This window comes from Aythya ferina (assembly GCF_964211825.1).
Source record: "Aythya ferina genome assembly, chromosome: 4".
In the NCBI taxonomy this organism is placed as follows: domain Eukaryota; kingdom Metazoa; phylum Chordata; class Aves; order Anseriformes; family Anatidae; genus Aythya; species Aythya ferina.
In genome coordinates this window covers 73,694,341-73,720,274 of record NC_140300.1, presented here as the reverse complement: position 1 = coordinate 73,720,274, position 25,934 = coordinate 73,694,341, and the positions used below count along the sequence as shown (strand labels likewise).

The window sequence follows — 25,934 nt, the reverse complement described above, 5'->3', positions numbered from 1 at the left end:
AGTTAGTACAGTATAAATGCCTGCTTTCACTCCTAGTGTTCAGAAAAGCTTTTGCAAAGCTAATACTTTGCATTAGGGATCTGTTGGATGGACAAGCAATGAAACTACTGATGTCACATCAAAAGAGACCCTCTGTTTGCTCCATCCTCCCTATTTATTTTTTTTGGTATTATCTTTTTCCTTCCTATCTTTCCAAGGCCCAAGGCATCAAAATTTACATTTTCTTTGCATTCAGCCCTTAAGAAAAAAATAAGGGAGAGAATGGGGGGGGAAGGAGAAGGAGGGAAGTAACACAGATAAAAGGGACAAACAGCTCTTGCTATCTAGCAGTGTAGCCAATTCCTTAAAGTTAGCCTGTGCTTTTGAATACTTTATAAACTGAAAACACATTATGCTTTGATTTTCAAACAGCAGCTGATGTCACATGCCTGTTCTCAGCCTTCTAAGGGGTAAGAAACATGATGGGGATGAAAAAATATTCACTTGTTATTTTCAAATGATCCTGGTGGTGTTCCAAATTTCTGTGGCAGGTGGTGTGGAAAGGATTTGGGAGGTGATAGAGGAAAAGGATGAAAGAAATTTGAAAGGCTACTTGATAATGGTTTTCAATCATGTGAAAATGGGTCCAGATTCTACAATTAATCACTAGAATAACACCATAAGCTGTTTCTTCTGAAATGTGTTATAGTTTTAATGGTGATATTAAGCACAATGTCTGCTGCCAGGTATGTAAAGTTGTAAGATGGATTTTCTACATTTTTTCAAAATTGCCATTTTTGAAGCCCTATTGTGCTTATGGACCACATCTTTAATACATTTGTGACAGGAGAATGCAATCTCACTTGCCTTGATGTTCTGTAACACTCAAGGAAAGCTTTGTATTATAGTCCAAAATTCATTTCATTCACTGCAGAAAGACTCCAAGGGAAACAAGACACCACTGAAAGCAGCCTGATTATAACACATCCATCTGAATGAGAAACTCCGCCAGATATAAGAGGGCCAGTGCCTACTAAGATGATAAGCCCCTCTATCTGCAAGCACACCAGAACAGAAGCTCTGAGCATGGCCTTACATGCACGATGTGAAATAGCTACGTCCCAACTTCAGCCAGAGCGGCAGCGTAAGAGACAGGCAGTACAGGGATACTGTACAACTTCAGCCCTTGAATTCTGCAACGATAAGGCGGACTCCCAGGATTAACAGCCCTGTCAAGGGTAACTCTCTGAAGTGCTTATTTGTTTAGAAAAACCACCTCATTCATCATTAAGGAGTGATAGAAATGGAAGCCCTCTGACACAATATGTGAAGTCTACCTGGATGTATGTTTTCTTGGTATCATAGAAAGCGGGAGATAAAACCTTGCTATCTGGTTTTAAAAACAGTATTAAAATGAAATACATTACTTGTGTTTAAAATGTCTGGTTTCTAAGATGTTTATTTTATTGCTTTTCATAGAAATATTGCAAGGCCACTTGAAAGTGGGCTTTACATGTTGTACTTCAAATGTTAAGCAGAAGTATACCCATTGGAACACAATCTTACGTACAGCAGTACAATTTAAGATTAAACTAACCCCCTTTTATGACAGATGGTTTTCATTTTTATTGTCTCTGAACTTTAAATGGATGTTTCTGATAATGAGTAAGGACACTTCTGGTAAAATAAAAGAGATTTTTTTTTTTTTTTAACTTCATTTACGTAAGTGATTTAAACTAAAATGTTTTAATATGAAAAAACTTGAACTATCCATTTAAAGATTTTATTACAGGGAGATATTCCACGAATAATCCTATTCTGCAAAGTCAAACCCTGTATTTGTACTTCTTCAGTGGTTAGACTTCCTCAAATCTGAGTTTTTATTCATGGCCCATCTTTCCTCTATATATTACTTAACATTACAGGGCAGCAGGAGAGGGTGTAATAACTTATTTTAAGAGCTGCCAATTACTTGTAAATACTTTTCTTGCAAGCTAGAAGACTAAAACAAGTATGGTAAGAAGCCAGGGATACTGAAGAATATAAAACACTACAAGAAGTGCTGGGAAACAATCCCTTTACTCTGTTGGTGGTCTTGTAGATACTAGACCTAATTGGATGGTAAGAATTAAAGATATCTTGTTCTGTCATTTTGACAATGTGTGTAGTGAAGCTCTTGCTTCACTAATATTGACTCCATACAAATAGATATATATGTTTTCCAATTCAGAAAAGCTGTTATTTACTATAATGGCAAGCATAGGATTTTTGATAGGAAATTATAATTTTGTTTTGTTGTTAGTTCCATGTTGCATAGCTTGTTACTCTGTTAAATGCACTGGGAGACTAAACAAACAACCAAAAACCACAAAAGCAACAAACAAATTGTACATTCAGTTTCATGAGTTTTCTCTCTCTTTTTTTTTTTTTTTTTTTTCTGCTTAAAAACATGTGTATGGAAAACCATTTTAAATGACTGCAGTTTATGAGTACACACCTAGTCCACACAAGAGCTGTCTAACGATGGAGGATTTCACATATTTCAATAAGAGGACAGAGTTATGCGGGATCTCCTTCTTCAACACAGTGATGGGGCAGAGGGGAACTAGGACTAGAAATACTACAAATACTGAATCCTGTTGATAACTTTGCATCCGAGTTGATTCTGGCACCTTTTTTAAAATTAGTAAAGTGGTATGTGCTGTGTATGACATGGTATCAGTCACTATATGTTTGAAAGCATCACAGATTTCTGCTATGTTTCTGGGTTTGAGCTTTTTTTTAAACATCTGATTAACCCTGGCTATTCAAGAACTGCTCCCTTCGAAAGTGCTAATTAAGATACTGAAGAGTCTCATCTAATATTTATACTTCTGGTGTTGCACTAGATCATTTTGCAGTGCATGAACAGCGTCATGAAGAAGGAATTAGAAGTAGTATAGCTTTGAGCCGCAGATAATCCTTCACTGATTAGTGAGATTCGCATCACCACCTATTCTGAATGCACTCCTCTCAGGATGTTGATAAAGCCCTTCAGTATCACAATATGGACTTCCAAGCACAGCTACGGCTTTTCTACCCAATCAAAGTGAAACCCTCAGTTCACCTGGTTAAGCTAGCTAATCCTAAATCGGCTTTTAGATTGTCACTTAACAACTCTGAGGCACTCCAGAAGGATCCCGCACAAATCCTGTGGTAAATGAGGCCTAGGCTGAGTGAAAATGAACAAACAAAAAGCTTTAAAAATGGACAGCAAATTCTTTATCTAAGACATATTTTTATTTCTTTAGAGTGAGAATTAAGATGTCAGGAATTGGACAGTTCTGTTAAATTCATCTTTAAACGATGATGTATGCCTGCTTAGATCTCAAATGATGACACACATAAATCATATTAAGTTGTGAAGTAATGCAAATGGTGTAGAGAGGGCTTGCAAGAGGGTTTTGGTGCTTTGTCATTTTAGAATATGTGGATAATCATGCGAATAATGAGAAATTAAAGCTTTTAATGAAGATATTAAAAGTTTCATTAGTTCATACATATTGGTTGGCTTTAAAAATATCTGAGCAATCTGAATTTACTGATGATCTCCCTAACAGTACGCCACCACCTTCTGATGTCATTTTTAGCCAAAGTTACAGTCCTGTGTTAATGGTTGTACTTTGCAAGAAATGGTCACACCCTCATCTAACCTCTATGGGTACAAACTATACAAAAAGTATTGAAAACTCTTCTTGCTTTTGGAAGAGAATCATTGTTAGGAGATACCAGCTGCAGGCTGGCAGTAACGTGGCTCTGGTTTCTGGTTTGCAAGCAGAATGCAAGACAGCTTGTGTTACTAAAAACAAGCGATAGGTGCTGCTGAAGTTGGTTCATGCTTAGGTTTCTTAGATTTCATAGACTGCACTGTAAAATTATTCCACTGGATATTAAGGGATTGGAAATCTCATACTGATATTTGTAGTAAGGTAATAATACAAAAAAAGTTACAATTTTATCTTTAAACTAAGTGACAGCTGGAAATCCAACTTGCAACACAAAATTACTCAACTTTCAAAACATCTTTCTTTTGCAATGAAATGAGGGAGCAAGATTCCCAATGCTACCTGACAATTGAAGGCACTCACAGGGAGAGCTGAGTGGCAGAGAATAAAAGTCTTGCCATCTGAGGCAGGTCACTCAAGTACCAATGCCAAATTAAATAGAAAAAACGCAGAGATCTAAGTTTATTATCTTTCATACTGAATTGTTTAGAAATAATAAATAGAATACACAAACCCTATACCACAGTAGTTTATTTTGTCTTGTGGGAAGTTTTAACAGTTTCTGGGATTAAACGGCTTTCCCCTTCTGTGAAGGGTCTGATGTAAACTCTTGTACTGCGGCTTAAAGTCTTAAGGCTGTTAGAAGTTTCCATCAGTCAGTCTGTATGTCAATGGATAAAAAGTTGGTTGCTGATCTGACCTGTTCATCGCTCTCTGGAAAGATGCCATCAAACTACAGACACATTTGGCAATGCTGGGGGAGGGGAGGAGAATGGGAAAATAGGCTTTTTCAGTGTGAAAAGTGAGTTCTTCTCTGCATTAATGTTAGGATGTTGAGACAAAGCCGTAGAAAACAGCAAACCAATTTTGTAGATGCATATGCTCATTTTGTAACTGAAGCCTCCAATTGATAAAATCCTAAGAATTCTGTATGTTTGCCTTTTTAAGAGAGGGAAAAATAAACTACTTGTTATTTCTGAGACAGGTTAAAACAGCCTTGGACATGCTAGCTCCATATATGCTGAACAATGTATGCCTGCAGAATAACACATAAATTCACTGCAGAACAGAGTGGCAAAATGTCCAAGAAACCTGCAGTCGATTAAATCATTAAATTAAAATTATCTAATATCCATTCACCTGGATGGAAATGGTAGTTACAGCAGTTTTCAAATCTATTTTGAAATAATTTTAAAATCAATCTTCTAGAATTTCTGAAAGCTGAAAAACCCACTCACTTCAATTTATCACATTATTTTTTCTCTGTTAATGTGCCATGAATTTATTTCTACTGATGCAGTAACCATCTTTTAGGTTGAGATTCCTTTTCTAATTGCTTAAATTCCTCATCTGAGCTGCTTTTAGTTGCTTTTTGAGAAGGAACAAACTGTCTGATTTTGCAGGTGTCATATTGAAATCTGTCTTTAATGAGACCCAGCATGTTCTGCAACTGAATGTGCTTTTTTTTCCCCTCATTTTTTTTTAGTCAGACATATCTGTCTCTAAATTTATATTTGAAAATATTAGAATAACCCAAACCAAATTGTGAAACTCCTATTTAGGCAATATGTCCGTTTTTCAGCAATTGGAGTGTTGCTTCAAACAAGGAGCAAGAATGAAGGGGCTGACAGTTTGTCTGCGTTTTGGCAAAATAGGTTTTGTGTCTCTAGTGATCCCATTAATTCAGTCTTCATCAGAGAGCATCAGTAGCAAGGATTTAACCTATAAGTAGAAGGGAAATCATTTCTTCTTATTCTGAAGCATGAGAAACAGTGGCCATTATAAGACAAACCCTAAGATTAGGTTTTACTGTCCAGAGATTAGGTAAAGGTCTGTGTAAGTAGTTTAATGATCCACAGATCACAGTCTGTTCTTTGCATCCCAGTCCTGCTCTGCAACTTTAGATGTGCTTTCAGGTTCCTGCAATTTATTTATTTATTTTAATTTTCGTGCCTGTGTTTAAAGAAAGCTGAAAGCACTTCTAATTTACATATTTTAAAATACGGTGACTAGTTTTGGAATGGAATTAATATGTCATATGTTCTGGAAAAGACAGCTTGATTAAAGGAAAAAATGCCAGTAGACTCTAGAAGTATTTTCACTGTGGACATATGTCTTGAGGAATGCTACCATATTAATAGACTTAACAAAGGTTTAATGGGTGGGATCCAGCTCACTTCACTTGAGATATCCACATTGGAGACTGGAGTCCCAGTAGAATACTTACTTCCTCCCCACAACAAAGAATTATAGACCATTTTTATGCATTATTCATCTGACGTATTTCAACATTTTCAATATTTTCAGACTGAGCTGGCCTGCACTCATTACTTTCCTCTGAACAGTTCCCAGAAGCAACCAGTTTAGATGCAGGTATCTGAGTTTGGCCAGATGAGTCCCAGTGTGTGAGTGCATTTTGTCTTCCAGGATGGAATGGACAGCAAGTCCAAACACAAAGAAATTATCCAGTTTCTTAAAAGCATCCTTCCATGCTATACAGAAAGCTATACTAGCTTTCACAGCTCTACTACACATAGTGTCTGCTCAGGACACTATGGAAATATAGCTCAGACTCTTCCGCATCATGTTTTACTATGAGCAAGAGACTGCCTAATTCATGTGTTTTTGAAATGACATTTAGAGATTAGCTCCACCTATCTGGAATATGCCAGACATGTCACATGGCAGAAGTTGATGATGAAGGTGCTCAGGTCAGGGGTGTGTCTTGTCGCACCCTGTTTGTAGTGGACCAAAACAAGCTAATAAAAGTTAACCAGGTTAATTTTTATAGCTCTTTCTATTAGTTGAATGCAGAGTTTATCATTCAGGAGAAAGGTAGTATCATGATAGATGGAAACCAAACATTAAGCACAGACAGCACAAACAGAAGCCAAGCACAGGTCACTGGACAATCAAATCAGGCAACAACAATGGTTTAAAAGGAGTGACTGGGGGCATAGTTTAACGCACAGGACAAACTAATTTGTTTGCAGAAAGTAGAATATTCTTTTGAATTTTAATATTTTTTTATTTATTTTTTAAATCCAAAAAGGAGAATCGAGGAGTCTTTTGAAACCTGTCAAAAATTCATTCCTCTTGTCACATTTGCTAGAGGTAGGTGGAGAACTCCTATCACAAATCTTTGTGGTAGGTCACTCGGTGATAATCAGTATCTGATGTCTAGTGAGACAAAAAGGATCAATATACAAAGAAGAACAAAACAGCTGTAAAACTAGGCCCAAACTGTGTCACTGGAAATGGTTATTAAACAAGGAATGCTTATGTCTAATAAGATAGATGTTCTTGGCTTTGATTTCTTGGAAGATTTCCCTGTATGTCAGTATTGAACCAAGCATTTAGGAATAGCGTTAAGAATTTATATCCTGGGGATGCCATCTTTTAGACAAAATAAAATCAACATTCCAGCTAGTTCAGATTTGGTACTGCTTGTTCCAATGTTAAGTGACTTTGTCTCCAGTCTTCAACAGATTCCAGATCCTGTCCACTCTCATAACTCAGTTCTCACTGTGGTTTCACTTATATCTTTAAATCTACATTACTGACCAATTATATCACGTAAGAAAAAGCAATTACAAACTACCATTGCTCTTGTGGCACCATATCGCTCTTATAGCACTGACCTTGCATGGAGTTGTATTTTGAAATGTCTTTACAAAGAAAGGCACTGTAGAACATAGTGTGTCCACTTTAAATATATTCCCATAAAATGCCCTTTTACAAACCGCTGCTAAAAGGATCTATTAATTTCTTTTATCTGTTTTAAAATGTTTTATATATATGAACAGATCAAATTTATGTGACCCGGGCTAGCATACTTTATTCAATGGAAAAAAAAGGAAGAATATTACCACTGTAATATACTAGTGAATGGAAATAAAACCCCTTTACAGGACTAGAATTTAGGACTGCTAAGAGGCAAACACATTTACTGGATCTAAACAGACACTTGTAGGAATAAACTGAACATATTGTCCTTCAATTTGTTTAATGTATAATTTCTACAAAATAAATATAACAGAGTACCTATTTTTCACCATTGATGGTAACTTAAATAGCAAAATATCAAACACAATGCAGTGTATTCTCTGGAATAAATTTCTGTCATTCTTTGACTTTAAACAATCTCTTTCTCACTAAATGTGGAAAAGAAGGGAAGAGAAAAGAAGAACTGGGAAGACCTTACCATTAAATTCCACAGGATGTTCTGGAACAGGTAGAAGAGGGAAAACGTAATGCTGTTCATGCCAGCTATATTAGACGCATTTGGCAGTTGTATCTTTTCTAATTTATATGTGCATCTGTGCATGCCTATACCTGTTTATAGGCATTACATATGTTCCAGTTGTTTACAGCAAAAGGTCACATAAAAGTAACCAAAGATATGCCCAGCAAATATAGCAGATTTTTTTTTTTTTTATTCCATCCTGTGGGTATCTAAAACAGAAGGTACTATCAGAAGGTACTATTAATTTAATTCCAAGCTCCTAGTTTATGGAAAAATTCTCTCTCACTCTCTCTCTTTTTTTTTTTTTTTTTCCCAATTATATGAAAATTAGTCCTAAATTTGTTCTGAATCCAGGGCCATCTTCACTTTATCAACAGTACAGAAACATTCAGAAATCAGATATTTCATGTGGGTGGGTTTTAACATGAACTATATTCCAGGTGAAGTTTCCTTGTTTGGAAAGCTGTTTTAAAATAAATTTGAAAACATGTTAAGATGAAAGATCACTGGATAATGAAGCTATTAGCTTACTAAATCTGTGGTAAGTTTTCCACTGACTTCTTGTGATACTAGATTTTTGTCCTGGAACTGGATGAATCTTAGGCATAAAAAACCTGTGCAACTTTAGTCTCCTTATATTTGCATTAAAGAGAAAATGAATTTGTAGTTTATATTGTTCACTTTATAGCTTCAGAGACTTTTCAGCATAATATAGATGCAGACACATATTAAAAACAGACCCTGCTTCTTTCTTGTCTCTCAAGCCTGCTCTGAATTGTAGCTTCCCTTGAGCAATTGTGTGTGTGACTAGGACTGGCCTCACAGACCCGAAGCTATTTCTGTATCCAGCTCCTTCCCTTCCTTCAGTTTGCTCCTTATCCTACACACTAATGGAAACACTACTAGTGGAAAACTGGAAATTTTGATTTTCAAAATCTCATAAATAATTTGAGGGTTGGCATACTGCAAACCCGTTCTTAATCTATCTTAACTGTTTTGTTCATATCTGTTTTTTCTAAGATACCACTCTCTCTAGTCATAATAAACAACCGATCATTCTGAACAGAACTGTGAGAAGGGTCTTGCAAAGTAAATAAATAATCCTAAACAAAAAATATCCCAATCTAGGAACGTAGAATTGCACCACTGGCATTCTGGAAGGCTGAAGTGTTTTATAGACAGTACCATATGCCAGAGAACAGAAGGGACTCATGGGTATTTTGATGAAAGCAGGGAATTTGCCTTTGGGAAGTTTTCATGTGTTTGTGGAAAATCACAAGCTTCCCATCATTTTCAGGCATCTGTGACTTTTTTCCTTTTTTTTTTTTTTTTTTTAACATATGGAACTGCCACTTCAATACATGCCCTTGCCTCACTATGAAATCTATATTTCATTTCTCTAATCTTCTATGGCAGCCAGAGAGAAAATATATTAAAAATCATATTGCATTTGTTGCATAGTTAAAGGGATAGATTGAGCTTCTTGCTTTGCAACTTCAAACTTGAGGTTTCCTCATCCATGAAATAAAAATGGCTGGTAAGCATTGCTTTTCTGCTGCATTAGTTACCATGTCATGTGCTTAAAAACCAGCTAACATCAGAACTCAAAGAACAAAGGAACAAAGTTTCATCTGTCCAGGCTTTTGGATACAAATGTCAGCATCAAAAGCCCGGGAAGAGATGTGGAGAAAAGAAGAATCTGTTCTGTGATTTCAGAATATTTTATGGTGTATGGCAGAACTAGCCTTCCTCTGACTGCATTGTGTTGTGTATAGGTTATCCTTGAGCAATTTACATTATAATCATACTGCGCAAAAGGGTTCAGATATGAAATATGAGGGAAAAAAATGTTTCCAGGTGGAAAATATTACTGATGCCAATATGCATTATAACCGCCAGGACAATGTCCCACTTATCAAATAATATTTAAAAACAGTTTGAGAAATGATTTACTTTGAGTTCATTATAGAGCTCTGAAGATCTCTATATTTTTAGTTCACATGGAAAATAAAGAGAAATGTCTTTCCCTCAATCTCAGCAATTCCTAAGTCACAGAGAACCTGCTACCATTATATATGCTATAAATATACGTAAAATTCTGGAATGATTACTAGTGCTTTTTCAAAAGGCCTTCAGCCCCTTGACAGTTTTCAGATGAAAATCCAAACTCATTTACAGTGTAAGCACACTTCTCAGCAAATACACGCTTGGAAAAAATTATGGTTCTCCTCCCATGCTCCCTTTCAATTTGCAGGACACAACTTAGCATCTAAACTCTCCTAAATTATAAGACTTCAAACACTGGGAACTCCAGAGGAGAGACATGGAGATTGCCTTATATTGTTTCTCACATGCTGCCTGCCTACACCATTACCAAGGTGGTTTAGTTTGCCATTACCTACGTACCATACTAAAGAAAAGTGGCCATTAAAAATATACCAGAGTGAACTTTCTAAGTCATTACTTTGGTTTACTCACTGACATCGAAACATACTTGTCTGTAAAACAAAACAAAACCTACTTGTGATGTGTTACACCCACCCTATTTTTACCGGGTTTATTCTTTGAACATTTCAAACTGGAACACTGAATCACTCATGGTTAACTCCATACAAATAATTTCAGAGAAATAAATGGGTATAACAAGGTTGAGCATGTGTAGAATTATTTGCAGGCTCTTCTCACTCACTAGTTCGTAATGAGTCATCTTCATTATGCCCAGAGAAATGCTACTGCTGGCAGAGTTTTGAAAGTACCTACAAGAATTCATTTTTGCTATTCAGGCTTAACATGCATAGCTCAGTCTTTGAACACACTGGGATGTTTATATAGCTGCACACATAATATGCTGAGACAAGGTAAATCCCCACTTTTCTTTCTTGTCTTTCAGGTATTTTCAGTGGTTTCTTTGTGTGTTTGTCATTCTATTTGAATTTTGCAATCCTAATTCTCAAAACCAGCTGAAGAGTAAACAGAGAGGCTTTGTGACATGAAAAAAGAGGCAGATGAACAATAGACAGCAAGTAACACAAGCTTCTTTTGCATCTCTTCCTTCAAACAAAATAAATTTAGAATAAAAGCTTTTCTTAGAAAAAAAAATTGAAATGGTAAGGAAAAAAGTCTTCAATCCTGAAATAATTTTAAATACCTAAGAAGAGTCATTCATTATTTTTGGTACATACTCAAACCACTTCATCAGAGTTTTCCATTTTTTTTGCTTAATGTCTGTGTGAATTACCTGACAATTTCTAGCCAATAGCTGCTGGAAAGGCATCCCAATGGCTCCTATCTCTGACACTGCAGTCCATCTTGGGGTCTTCTGTCCAGATCCTCCTGGGGTTCTCTGGAAATAAAAGTAACACTAAGTACATTGTGTACTTTCTTTCTGTTTCTCTCTAGATGGCAGCATTTGCCTTAAGGACTTCCCACTAGAACATTTCTCATACAGGAGTAACAATAAGAGCTCAAGAAAAATATTGTGAGGGACTGGAAATTCTTTGCTTTTTTTTTTTTTTTTTTTTTTTTATCTGTTTCTTTGGCTAGTTTTTTTTTTGTGGGAGCATGCATAACTCTTCACATTGATAACTGAAGTTGTTTTAGCATAAAGAGTTAAAAACTGAATACCCCAATGCAATTGCATTGTACATAATCAAAATACACGGGGAGTTCACTTAGCAGAATAACATGCGCAGACCACGTAAAATAAATTAAATTGACATGGAATAAAACTATTGAATTGAAAACTTCCCACAAATTCAAATCACATCTGACAGCTTTTACAGCCTGAAAACAATTGGGTTATCCTTGCTTTCAATTTCTGAACTCTGTATATGATTTGGTATGATTCAATAAGTTGAAAAATCCTGTTCTTGCATACTCCTGATGTTCATACAGACCCTGGAAGAACCAGATTTACAAAAGACTTATTTAATGAGGCTGATTTCTAGGGAGAAATACACCTTCACTTTTTAAAACCAAAATTTGAACCACTCGATGTTTGCACTTCATGAAAGCCCTGGTCACCTAACTCCATACGTTTAGGGGAGGATCTCAGTTCAGTTGCAATGCCCCATTGGTTTACAGAGGCTAAGCAGAGACCTCTGACTGCAGGCAGGGAGACCCAATTAAGATACAATCTGCATTGTTGGGTAATTTATCATAACAGTTTGTATTGTGTTCCTTTATCTCACATGCCCCATGGTGCTTTCTTATCATTAGAAATATCTATATATTTTGATCATCCTTACTGTACTCTTATCTTGTTTGCAATTCACTAGACCCCTTACTTCTACTGAATAGTTACACTGAAAACTTCTTTATGCATTTGTGATAGCATGAGGATGTGATATCTCTAGCCTGCATGAAACGAATGAAAAAAAAAAAAAGGTATTACTTAAAAAGAGAGAAATCTAACATAAATTTTATCTTTTATTTTTTCCTCCCAAATAAAAAGTCTTCATAAAAAGAGAAACATATCTTATTAGGTGCATACAACATACATTCTTGCTGGCTTGTAAGCAGTCATAGCTGCATTATTACATTCCTCTAGTAAATTTGTCCATTTGTAGCCTTCCCTGAAAGGATAAGCGGCAATCCTATTTAATCTGCATTTTTAGTGTAGCACCACATGCACTCAGAGTAGGAAAACAAAGCTATGAATTGAGGCAGACTCATTCCCTATTTACTGGTTTCCATGTACAGTCAGAACAACAACGCTACCAGATTATTCTTTCTCTCTAGCCTGTCCATCAGCCAGACCTCCACTTCCAGCTCTCTACTTCAAATCTCGTAAAAGTTTGAGACTTTTCTTAAATGAGCCCTATCTTCATTTTTGTCATGCTTCCACTCTCCACCTCCCACCAGTTTGCATTTCTCTCTTAGTCCCCTAAAACTTCTTGACTCTTAGTGTTTGACTGAGGCTGGCAAGCTGAGCCCCATGGATCCTTGGCTGTCACAGCCATGACATTATCCTGTTTAAGTTCTGCATGCCAGTCCCAACTGGAATGTATGTCTTAAAAGGGCTGCAATTTAAGGGGAGACATTGGCATTTCACTGCTTGTTATTAACAACGGAGGAAAGGAAGAATTTGTTAAAAGAAAAGAAACCCTCACGTATATAGTACAAACGGGCCAAGTGTTAACTCATCCTCATCGAGAAAAAAATATAAAGTAAAAGCATAAAAATTTAATGCTGTAGCAGTTTGATCCAGCCTCCCTATTTTATCTGCTTATCTCAGCCTCATCTGATGAATGCCTAGCCATTCAAGAATTTATTCTCTTCTCTCTCAGGAAACTTTCGTAATTATTTTTAAAAATAGCATTGTGGAGACTTGGTGGCCAAATGCCTATTGATCATGTGGAAAGATTCATTCTTCTTCTGACTTCAAAGACCACAGTGCTGTCCAAGGAACTAAAACTGGCAGCCAAAATACCAGGGGAGAAATAGATAGGGGTAAGAATAGAAAGATTGTATCTCAGAGCGAGAAAAAGAAACAACAATCTTCAAACTCTTCTCTTAAATTACCGCAAAGGTACAAAGCTACTGCAAGGTGCCAGACTTGTTGGAATAACTTTTGAAGATAATAAGAATTATTTGAACTGATGGTTTGTAGATCTACTTGAAAAACCCATCTGTAATGGTACAAAAGCAGCAGATCTTTCCTAAGTTGATAGGAACAGAGAAGTCATGTTTAATTTAATAATCAAGCAATCCATGGACATTAAAACAAATGGCATACTCCAGATACATTTTCAAAGAGGGCGGAAAAAGTCATCATATTGAAATCAGATGCCATGTGCATCACACATCATTTCTTCCTGTACCGTATTGCTCTCCTGTCCTGTTTTTTTCCAGCTTTAGAAAGCTGTTTCTGTTTCTTCTCCCTCGGTTGATATGATCCAGTTAAATCCAAGCTTTGGAGACACTTGCATGAAATATCAGTGATTACTTGATTTCTCAGCATATAAATCTAACTACAAAACTTACTATGTAGGACTCTGTTATGATGTAACTTTTCCTAAGCAACATTTTTGTCTCTGCTGCTATCTGCTCTGAGACTTGCATTAACATAATACTGTCAGAACTGATCTCCATATAACATATTAAGCAATTGTTTTCCCAGAACAACCTGATAAAGCAACAAAAGGATTAGGTGGGGCCTTTCAGCTTTTCAGTAAGCAGCTTCAATGCAAATTCAATTCCATGCAGATTTTATTTTCTAAAAATGAAGGCCACAAATAGCTTCTTGGATATGGCTTGCTTAGGGAGAAAGCTCTCTCTTTAGCTTGCCATTCTCCCAGCTTTCCAAAACCTCTCTCTGCTGCTTCTCAGGACTTTGTCTGACACTTTTATACCAAGCACAAGTTCTTGTCCTCGACCACTTTCTTTCCACCGTGCCTGAGCCCCTGTGGCATGCGTGATCTGCAGGTGTGAGCAGAAAGTGGCTGGATCTGAGCAAGGCATCAGCAGATAAGGGTGGGCAGCAGTGGCAGTAAGCAGCAGACAGTCTTCCTGATTTTTAGTTCAAGGCAGGTTCTTAAACTGGCTGAACTTATGAGAGTTGACACTATAACAAGTTAATCAGACTATGCACTCTCATCCCATGCCTGCCCAGTGCCAACCCATCCTCTCACAGTATGGGAGGCAGAGCTGTGCACTGGCCTTGGCCATATTCCACTGTTGCATTTCACTTTGTCCAGATAACTAAGCAAATGCCATGATTTGCAAGTTTTGGCATGCCTTAGCCGTTGTCTTGTAAGCATTGTTAGTCTGAGCTGAAAGCAATACTAGATTCTCTCACACTCATCTCCTAAATTCATGCCACCAAGAGGGTGCCCCAAAGCTGAAGGCAGGACAGAGGCTGTGCAGGCACTGGCTGTCCCTGTGCACACATCCAGTCGCCGGGAGAAGTGCAGCGCAGCAGCCTGTGCAAAAACTCAGGAAGCCTGGAGTCCTCTCTTCTGGGATTTCATTGCTGAAACCCTACCCTAGAATTAGCACACATTCAGAGAAGACCTGCAGCAGAAGCTCCGATGAAGGCTTATTACTGAGGTTATTTTCTTGCACACATTATTTGTGAGCTTATATTGTGCTTGTTAGCTTGCTAAGGAGAACACTGCAATGTGGCATTTTGAACAGCTGTTACATAATGAAGGTGTAAATGTTGGCGCACAACTTTGGGGCATCAGTTGACCATGTAGTCTCAAAGGAGGTTGTATAACCTCCTTAAGCTTGCAGGAGGACAAATATGAAAAAGGCACTAGATTGCAATGTCTGGGAATTGTGGGGTTCTGGGAATTAGAGCATAAGCAACATAAAAACAAATTCTAGACCCAGGAAGAATATTTGCCAGACTGATTCACACAAACAACGCAGGTTACATTAATAAACTAAATATTTCCTAATCCACTTCATGCATATGAAACTCTCCTTCAAATCATTAAAATCAGAAATGATTTTCTATCAATATCCATATATTGCTCTATGAAATTCATTTAAAAAAAAAACTACAAAGGTGTTCTGCACGGCTTTTTAATTTTGCTTGTCAGTCCTTCCAGTAGCTTCAAATACTTGCAGTTAACTGGAACACTTTGAGAACTTTTATTACAACAAGGTACAATTAGTTGTTCAATACAGCCCTTATATTTACAGACATATGAAGCTGACGAGCTTTGTATGCAGCTGTATAATACATGCTTATACATGTAGAGAAAAGTGTAAAAGAGAAAGTCCAAGTAATTTTTTTCTTCCTATACAGTTTAAGTGAGAGAGCTTCAGAATAACCCTTTGTCCCCTGGAACACTTGATACTGCACTAAAGCTGAAGACAGAGAATGGAGTTTGCAAAGCAGCTACCTAATGAGCGGTCTTAAAATCAGCAATTGTTTGTGCGTATCGGTACACAGGACTGCAGTTTGCAGACAAGGCTCCGCGTCACAGGCAGATGTGAGTTTAACACTCTGTGATCTTTACCAGATGCTCTGAACTGGCTCTGATCTCAGACCTATGACAGTTTGGCCTATCCACTTTCAGATGTCACCAGCCTCCACTAGCAATTAAAGGATTGTCTTTCCTTGCAAATGTATGTTTTTTACATACTGTTTAGGTGACTGATCTTGACAGATCAAGAACTGATCTCACACTAGCGTATTTTCACTGGCTGAAATGGAACTCTTCGTGTTGTGAATGGTATACAGCTATTTAGCTATCAGCTGGGATTATATTCAATGCATATACTTCTTCATTTTGTCTAATTTTCTACTTCAGGTCTTTAAAACATTTATAGTATATGAAACAACAACAACAAAAAATTATGTCAAATATATATGTGTATGAAAGAATTATATGAAAAAAATCCTGAGCTTTAACAGAGTACAAACATGAAGCTGTTCTTTACCATTTGACTTTCTCAATCAGTAACATATAACTCTGACTTCTGCTGTATATGCCTAATTCAGTATTCATATCGTGGTCATCACTTAAAGTTAAGAACTCCACCACTCTTTTAAAGATTCCTTAAGGCCCAAAGATTTTTTTTCCCCCTACTTTTCACGTAATTAAATAGAAAAAGAAAAGATAAATACATACTTCTTGACTGTTCTAAAACAAAATTATTGATTTTCAGCAGTCCTCTTTCTTCTCCTCTAAAAAATACTTTCAGAACAGGGAAATCAGTATGGCAAAAATTTGAATGTATGATTAAACAAAAACATGAGCTTACTAATAGCTGTAGTGGTCAAGTGATCCTGAAATTGCAGAATAAGAATTAAGATAGATAAACTGTAAAGTCATGTCCTGTATCTTTCACAGAGACTTAATTACAGAGTATAAACAATAAGAAAGTAGAAGAGTCTGTCTATTAGACTCCAAATTTTTAAAACAAATCTTGGGATTGTCTGGTATATGCAATAATAATTTCCATATTCTGCAACTCTGGAGTTTTTTTAAAACTACATTTTGATATCTTGATCCAAGAGTCATGGTAAATTGAGAACTATAAAGCTTTGCAGAAGTCTATAGCAGCATTTTTGCCAGTAAAAATATAAGAACAAAGTACAGACCCCACTTGGCTTATTTTTTTTTTTTTTCTTCTTATTTTTCTTCCCATTTTCTTTTCTAAAGTGCTCCTTTCCTCATCTTTGCCCTGGGACATTATGCAGCAGACTGATCACTGAACTTCACATGCTTTTTATTCATTAATAGCCTATGCCAGGAACACTTCAGCCTTTCCTGAAGCTAAGAAACAAAGGTTGCCAAGAAAACCGCCCGGCTGCCCGTGTGCTCCCAATCCTCTAGGTGGCTTACCAGCTCCCCAAAGGAAGCATTCAGATGCCTGCCTGTCTAGAATGGCATTGACCTTGCCCGGTGGCTTCTCCTCTCCAGCAAAATAGATTCTCTTGTCTCCGTGTGGGACCAGCTGAGTGACCCTGCTCCTGAAGGTGTTCCCGTGTACAGTATGGTATGGCTTTGCACAGCAGTCAGAAGAACCAATTAAACCATGAAAGAATATACCAGAAAATACATGTGTTATTCAAAGGTGGTTGTTTATCAATGATGTTAAAGGAGATCCCTGGTACTCCATGAAGTAAGAAGACTCCAAGCCCTTTATCCATAAATACTAAGACAAACGTCTCAGTACTGAAGGCTTTGCAGAATAACAGAAGGACTGACACTCTCCTTGTTGCCTGACATGAGCAAGTGAGCCAGGGAGACACTTCAGCAGCTAGAGCTCCATGCCTTGATGTGACTCTAGAGGTCTCCCCTGGGAACCATGCTGACAAATGACCACTCTCCATGATCCACCATGCCTTCAGTCAGTGGAGAAAATCTAGTAGCGAAAAGTACAAAAAGTAACTGTAAACCGAAACCTCCTTCCAAGAGTCACGTCTGTTCAGCTGACTTCCTGGTTTAACGTTTCAGGGTTTTCATCAAAATATGAACTGTACAGTTTCCTAGGCCATGTCCTTCTGGTGATCCCATAAATAAGAAGTTCCTTTGAGGGAGCTCTGAAGGATGCAGATGGACATCTGAAGAGTGGGATTTGCTGGAGAAGGTAGGAAAGCTTATGCTGACTTTGCACCTTCCAGTTAATGGCGTCTCGAAGTCTAGCAGTGTGGAAAAATAGAACATATAAAAACATAAATTGTTGTTCTTTTCCCACATAGAGTTGGTGACAGTGGGCTGTTTTTCAGCCTACTAGTTCAGAAGATGAGGGTTCCTCTAACTATGAGGCACTAAACAGCTCGACAGAGAAGCTCTCTCTGGTCCCCTTGCCCTTTTCTGCACCGCTCTCTTCTGTTTATCCCTTTCTTTGTATCTGTGTTTATGTGCTACATGTTCCAGCCTTTTGTGTGCACTGAGACAACTCTATAGCAAATGCCTTGCTTTACAAGGGCAAAATTTACCGTTGCCTTCTACTCAAATGGATGGGAAATTATTTTCATGACATAAATACTAAACCAGGCCTCTACAGGCATGGAAATGATTAAAGGTCACTCTAGCAAAAGCATTATTATGGAACATAAGAGCTGTTGCTGCATCCTTTGACCATTTTTCCTAGGCAGGAAAGGGAAAATATCATGCCAAGGTTTTGACAATTTCTGGATAGTTTTGAAACGCAAAAGAGGGAACCATAACAAAAGGCTGTCACTTTAGAAAAACATGACGGAGAATAAAAACCTTCTTATTTTCATGTCTGTGTCAAGCGGGAATGTTTTTCTACATTTTTAGTCTTACTATGCCTTCAGCATGTAGCTGTGCAGTTTGAGAGAAGAGTATATAGCATAAACTACACAAATTCTATGGTATGAATTGCAATTTCTAAGCCAAAGATAACATGATGCCTGAGGAAGAAAACTGGATTTATACTGGGAGAGGGGTGAAATTAAGGTGAGAAAGGGCCAAAGAATTACAACAGCTCAGGGAGTAACCAGAAAAAAAAAAGGCTATTTTTTTCTGCTGTGTTTACAAAGGTCAAGGCTGTTTGCTACTGTGACTGAATGCTTTCAGACAGTTTTCTTGAACTATGTCATGCAACTATTTAAAAGTCTTGCCTTTCAATTTCTATTGCTATTTAATATTTCTATTAGGATACCACCTTAAGGAAATGGGGCTTCACTGTGCTGAGTGTCACACAGAGAAAATACACAAACCTTTTCCTGACAGTTTTACAAAGCAAAAAGCTTTCTGATATAGGGTGAAATCCTGATCTCTTTTTACATTCATACAAGCCCATCATTTTGCATATGGATGAAATAAGAAAATTAGTTACCTTTTATTGATAGTCTGAGATTATAATCATTATAATCATTAAGCAGCATTTTTATATAGCATCCCTAAAATTACCAATAGGAGAACGTAGTAGCAAATGAGGTATGCTCATCAGGCAAGCAATCACTTTTTGTGATTTGCCCATGTCACGTCCTCATTACAGAAATGGCCAAAATGAATGAAAGGAACCAGTGGAGCAGTTAGCTCAGAATAACTGTTGGGGTGCAAAGCTGCAAAGGCAGGGATTCTGGCTGCTGATTGTTCATGCTGGGAACTGCCCACAGAAAACTCTTGTCTCGGCAACAGGCCACGTTTCTTCTCTTATGAAGTCAGCCTGGTTCACTAACACAGAAGTAACCTCTGAAGTACTATCTGCTAACCGATGTTTTAGGCCTCTTTCAAAAAATCTCATGAAAAAAAGTCAGGAGGGAAAGTCTTTTCCACTACGCTGGATTTCTGATAAATGGATGTGACCCAAACCTAAGTTGCTTAAATGTCTTTAAATGGCCTCTTCATGGTTTCTCAGCAGCAGGTAAAAATGGAGATTTGTATTTCTCTTAACATCAAATACACTTTAGAGCAAACCAGCAAACAATGAGATAATCTGTTACAGCTGGTACTGAAGGAAGCTGACCATACACTGTGAAGTATCCTACTCCACCATCAAAGTCAACAGGAACTCAGGGAGACTGATCAAGCCCATAAATCAGATTCATTTATTTTGTGAGGTAGGATGCACGTTTTTGATTTTTTACTGTGAACAACTCCATTATCTTGCCTTTTAAAAAATATCTACCTGTTTCAGGAGGTGGGAGGAGAAATGGAGTACTACTAGCCCCGTTTTAGTATTGTCACACTCCAGACAAAGCATTTCTGAGGTGTTTTTAGATACTATGGATACAACACTTCCCGTGAAGTGTGATAATCCCTGAGAAATGTCTGAAGGCACTCACTGCTATTCTGAAATGGGATACTGCATATACAGTAGGAAAGTGTAGTGAAAAAGAAAGGGAGAATAAGAGAACAAAAATTAAATTTTGCTAAGTTTCCATGAAAAACAGTGATCGCATGCTACTGCTTGCAATGGCCATTAACTGTCATCGTGTCAAGTCCTCCACTCTTTTGTAGAGCCAGAGATGAGGGTAGAACATTGTAGTTAGTTCCACTGTGTCTTATTAATTGAGAACATATCTACATTTTCTCTGTTACCAGAAGCTGCTGGAAAGGGAACCTCTGCTCCGTATATGATAAATAACTGAATGCTTGACTATCAGTCTGGAAAAACACTGCTTCTGGGAAATTGGCTTTGTGGGAGTACTTACAGACGGGGGAGGCAGCTGGTAAATATAGAAATAGCCAGCATTGAATATCCATTGCCCTATCCAGATACTGGTTACTGTTCTAATAACAAAGAATCTTCAGTCAGACAAATTTTATACTCTCTACAAGATTTGCTGCCAAATATGCAATTTATGTGCATATTGTCCTAGACATTTCATTTCAGATCAATGTTGATTATTTCATCTAATGGATGGATTTCACATGCTTTCAGTTTTGTACACCAAAGTCTCTGTGAGCACAACAGTTGGCACTTTGGCCTCACCCTGATTATTAGACAGCTTTTAGTAAACATGCAGAGATTTTTGGTTACCCAATTATACTGTCATAAACAGGATGATAGTATGTACAACGTTGTGAGAATAGCTGCATGGAGACACTTATAGGCAGGCAGTAAAAGAGAAAGAATAATAAACCCATTCTTGTTACTATCTTGTTGCGTATTAATCTGATAGTATGTTAGCCAAAATCATAAAACATTTCTACCAACACCAGATTAGAAATGAAAATATTTCACATTCAATTCCCAAGACAGACATGACTATCGCTGGCTTAATAGATGTCTAAATCAAATCAAATGCAGTTTCTTTGTACTTCAGAAAATCTTTTTTTTTTTATATATATAGTTTTAAAGTCTGTAAGGACTCTAAGATCCACATAAAACTAAATCTATTTCTCTTTTGAGCTCAGTGTAGAAATTGGTGCAAATGTTAATTAAAGAGAGCAATGCCCACTTCTTTATTCCTATGTACAGTGAGAAGAAAGTTTATTTCATTTTTCTGTTTGGAAGTAGTATTCCTCCATATAAATAAAACTGCATGTAGCAATACTTTCTGTATACATTACATACTGAATATAACTGTATACATTGCATTCAGCATATACTTCCCAAGAATAAGCTACAGTGAAAAAATGGCTGCTGTATTTATGACTGCATTTTTCCTTTTGTTTTTAAGATATTTGTTTTGTGACTGGAAAGTGCATTTTTTTTTTTTTTTTAAATTGTTGGAACTCAACATACAATTAGGGGTATATTTGTATTAAACATATATGTAATAATGTGAGATTTTTTCATGTTTTTGCATCTGCACATATCAATCTATAATGATCTTCTTCTAAACCTAGACAGGTATATGAAGACAAAGGATTATCTGGCTAAAACTTCATCCTGAGCATGATGCAATGTGTGTTCTATTATCACTGTACCACAGACACCAACTTATCTTCCAGTTGGTGTTTGCTGACTATATCTGTCACCATTTTGAATTTTTCTTATAGCAATATTTCTCTTTATAGAGTTTATCTGCATGGTGTTGAATTCCTTCATCTTCCTAATCAAATCAGAAGGCTTTACCAATACCCTTCTTTCGAGTTTCATTTCTCCCCTTTGCCTTTGACCTTCCCCGTATGTATTACTGCTAGTATTATTAAATGTAAATGAGACAGAGGACCAAAACATAGAGTTGGAAAAAAAATTAACTTCAGGAAAACCACGCTCAGTTGGCATATCATAGATACGTGTGGGAAATCAACACATTCTAAAAATGTAAAATTACTTTAAAAAAAAAAAGTCTTTTTATGGAAGGAATTAAAAAGAAAAAAGAAAAAAAGAACCCTCTCCACATCTTTGCCCCAAATCCACGTATACCAAAAAGAGACTCTTATTAGAGCCTTGGGGCTGTATGGGCCCAATTTTTAGCAGCCCATAGCACTTATAGCTCTGTTAGATTTCCAATGGAAAAGCAGATGATTCCCACTTAAAAAAAAAAAAAAAAAAAGGTAAGTTCTCTCGTAAATTATGTTGACTGATTTTCCCTTTACAAAGTTTTCAGTTGGAAAATATAGCTTGTAATTCTCTCTCTTTTAATTGTGAAACAAAATTACATTTCCATTTTCTTGAGCTCTTGAGCAACTGCAAGCTGATCAAAGTCAACGCCTGGTATTGACAGATAAGTTAACCACATAACAAAATTTCTTTGAGGAGGGGAAGAAAACTGTGACTGAAGGGAAAATGAAAGAGAGGAAGTAGAGAAAATTGAGAAGAAATAATCCATGGGAAAGCAGAAATAGTGCAAGAATTGCTCTCTTTGTCCTCCTCCTCCCTATTGAAAGACACATATTTGCATTAAAATTTCCAAAGGTCTTTTTTTTCACTTTTCTCATTAGGATACAGGAGCCAGATAATTTGAAATAGACAAGATGTGAGTAACTACAGCTTGTAAATTTACTGCAAATTATGGACAGCTAACTTTTTTTCGTAGTACTTTCTCAGTTAGAATATGCATTTTTAGAGCAAAATATTTAAATTGTTTGTAATGAGATTTATATGGTATACCCTTTGTAGACTACAAAGTACATAACATTATACAAACAATATTTTATATCTATATTGAATATTATGCCATGTCAGTATGTTTCATACACAATATTAGGACTTCACTGACACAACTACTTCAGAGTCTTTTAAAAATTATGAATATTTCCAAATGCATTGCTTCCCAAGTATTTCTATTTATGGCACATTCTGACAGTTCTTTCACTGAAAAACCGAGGTATGTTTTTACATGGGCATTCTCAGCAGAAGGGAATTTCTGCCTTTGCAGCCAGTGAAAGGCACTTCCATTTCTGACAGGAGATGTTCTCCTTTTTCATTGAAGAGGGGTGGTCAACCTGCAGCCCTCAAGCCACATCTGGCTTGCAAGCAATTCAGTTGTAACATTTGTGCTGAGACAAGTGCATTTCATCAGCAAAGAGCTGCACTAGAACAGACAATTCATCACTGGTAGGAGGAAATGAGCCAGCAAACACTAGAATCACCGAGTCAGACTGGGGCTCAGCCAAACTCCCAGACATGGCATGCATGAAATGGGCTGGTGGGAGTCTGGGGTACCCCTCACCATCTGTCACACTTAGAAGCATACCCACTAAGATACTGAATCTTCCTATGGCTGAGCTGTATGTGGCTCCTAAGATCAGACAGGCCGATTGCCTTTGTTTTGCAATGTTAACGCAGTAACTGTGAAGCTGGAAAAGTTTGTAAGGAAATGTCATTTCCCTGTTAGGAGTTGTACAACTGAAATCTGATTTTGATTACAGATAATAACCAGCAGCCACACACCCCAGCGTGTCCTGCCCTGTCAGAGGGCAAACACTTCAACCACACATTGACTTGATATTTGAGTTGTGCTCTGGTCAATGAACAGCATGCAGATAACTTCTGAGAACAAGAGATCCCTGAAATGAGCATGTTACAGTGGGGTTCCCTCTGAAGTTTCAGATCAAGTGCACTGTTTCCAAATCAGAGGCTCTAATCCCTTGCCACATGCTCCTATCACTGCAATAAATTAGGATGGAGAATAAAGATGCTAAGGATTTGCCTCAGCAGAAGGCTCCCTTAAATGGCACAGCATTAACAAGACTGCCTTTTGCTTAAAAGTCAGCTCAGATTAGGGCAAAGGAAGGGGCGTATCGAAAGAACCAGTATTTAGCTAGTGTTTGGCCACAAAACAACCTTCTGAATGAGAAGCAAAACTAAAAGACAGAACTGTAATTAATTTGTATTAGTTTACATCAGGGATTAGAAAAAATTCCTCAATGTTTTGGAATCGGGGAAGAGGGGCTGTAAAGGTGGAATGCATCTGATGGATCTGCTCAGTTCTGGTACAGCATGTACAAATGAATGCCAGAAGAAACCATTTTCCCCTCCAAGTCAGATTTCTCTTGTCAGTCCCATCTCTTTTTGTTTATGAAAAGGGCACCAGAATAGAATGAAACTCGGCTTTTGGATTTGCACCAACAGATGCTGTAAATTTGCACAGAAACCATCCAAAACTTGGGTTGTGTTCAGGTTCCTTGGCATCTTTAAATCTATCCATTCACGCTTGCAGAAACTGATTCCTTTTCATCTTCTGTTCTAGCAGGGTCTACATCAGCAGCCTCACAAACATGATGCCCTGCTGCTGATGGATCCATAAACATCCTTTTCCCACCTTAACTGTCTCTGACTGAGAGACCACTTCTCCCCTGCAGCCCCAGGACCAGGTGGTCTGCTTCACTTTGTTCCCTGACCTTTGGGATTTTATCTGACTATTCATTTATTTTGGAATGAGACTTTGATAAATTATTGTTCACTATTGTAAATGAACATGCTTCAATAGCGCTGCAGGCCAGAGTTGTAGCAAAGTAAATGCAGGTGATAGCAAATTCCATTTTGAAAGAGCTAAACATATGGACATCTCTCACAATCATCACAATTTTAGTAAGAATAAACAAGCAAATATGTTATTGTTAAGCTGTACTCAGCCTCTTCTGCTGTGGCATTTTAGTGCAAGAAAAATGTTAATATTTTATGTCCACTGACAACTCCCAGATACATGAATGCAGTCTGTGTGTGTGGCGTGCACGTACTGTGACATGATTTTGTAGCCAAATACAGGGCAGATGAGACACATGGTCACAATATTCTTCTTTCTTTAATATTCTTTAATAGGAGACTATCTAACTTTCAAAGGCTTGCATAAAGACGATCATCTATCATTCTCCAATTCCCATCAGTTCCTTCTAGCAGTAGAGAAGAAAAGAACTACACATTGATGTGGTAGGCTGCAAAATAGCAGTCTGCCTGACCTGCATCTAGATAACTTCACCAAATACTGTCCACTATCAAAACAGTATGTTGTCACCCAACTTTATTTTACCTGCAGTTCTCCTAGGATATACAGTTTTTTCAGTCTGGTTCTAGAAATAAGCCATAAACATAGTTCAGTCAATGGATTAAGCTTAGATACTTACTTTTGATTTACAGAGCAATAGAAAATAATTAATATCAATATTAATAATAATGTATTAACTGACCACAGGGGAACAAGGAAAAGGAAACAAGCAGAGATTAAACTGATAGTAAAATCTTCCAGTGAAATTCTTCCAGCTGAGTACTGAGTAGAAACTGTGTAAAGCCCCAAGAAGCCAAACAGTAAGTAATATTGCAGAATAGTTCAATGAGTTTCAGAGACTCTTTTGTCAAAAATAATCAGTTTGATATTTGAGTGGAACATCGAGCTGGGAAAAAAAAAAAACAAAACCAAAACAAAACCAAAACTGTTGCAGGAGCTGTAGTACTACATTTCACAAATAAACATAACAACGACTTCCACTCATAACCTTTAAAAGAGTTTTAAAATGACTTTGTATCGATTAGGAAGGTACCTAATTTTCTGACATGGGTAAAAAAAATTCCTCCTTTCAAAATCAGAGGTTTATACTTCATCACTAACTTACATGATACTATTAATAGTTAGTAACAGGACCCTAGCAGAGTTATATGTTTTTCTTTCACAGTTG

At 37.1% G+C, this 25,934-nt stretch overlaps 1 protein-coding gene across 3 annotated transcripts in view; it reads right to left on the bottom strand.

Moving 5' to 3' along the window:
* Nucleotides 1-25,934, bottom strand: part of FAM241A (family with sequence similarity 241 member A) — a 274,989-nt gene that overhangs the window by 130,449 nt on the left and 118,606 nt on the right. For 2 of the 3 annotated variants that reach the window (XM_084517003.1, XM_084517004.1), the window contains one exon: nucleotides 11,228-11,332. In XM_084517003.1, the coding sequence (XP_084373129.1) occupies nucleotides 11,228-11,332 (105 nt within the window). Of the gene's footprint in view, nucleotides 1-11,227; nucleotides 11,333-15,538; nucleotides 18,092-25,934 lie in introns of those variants that run through there. The other variant, XR_014692313.1, reaches the window with a different exon arrangement.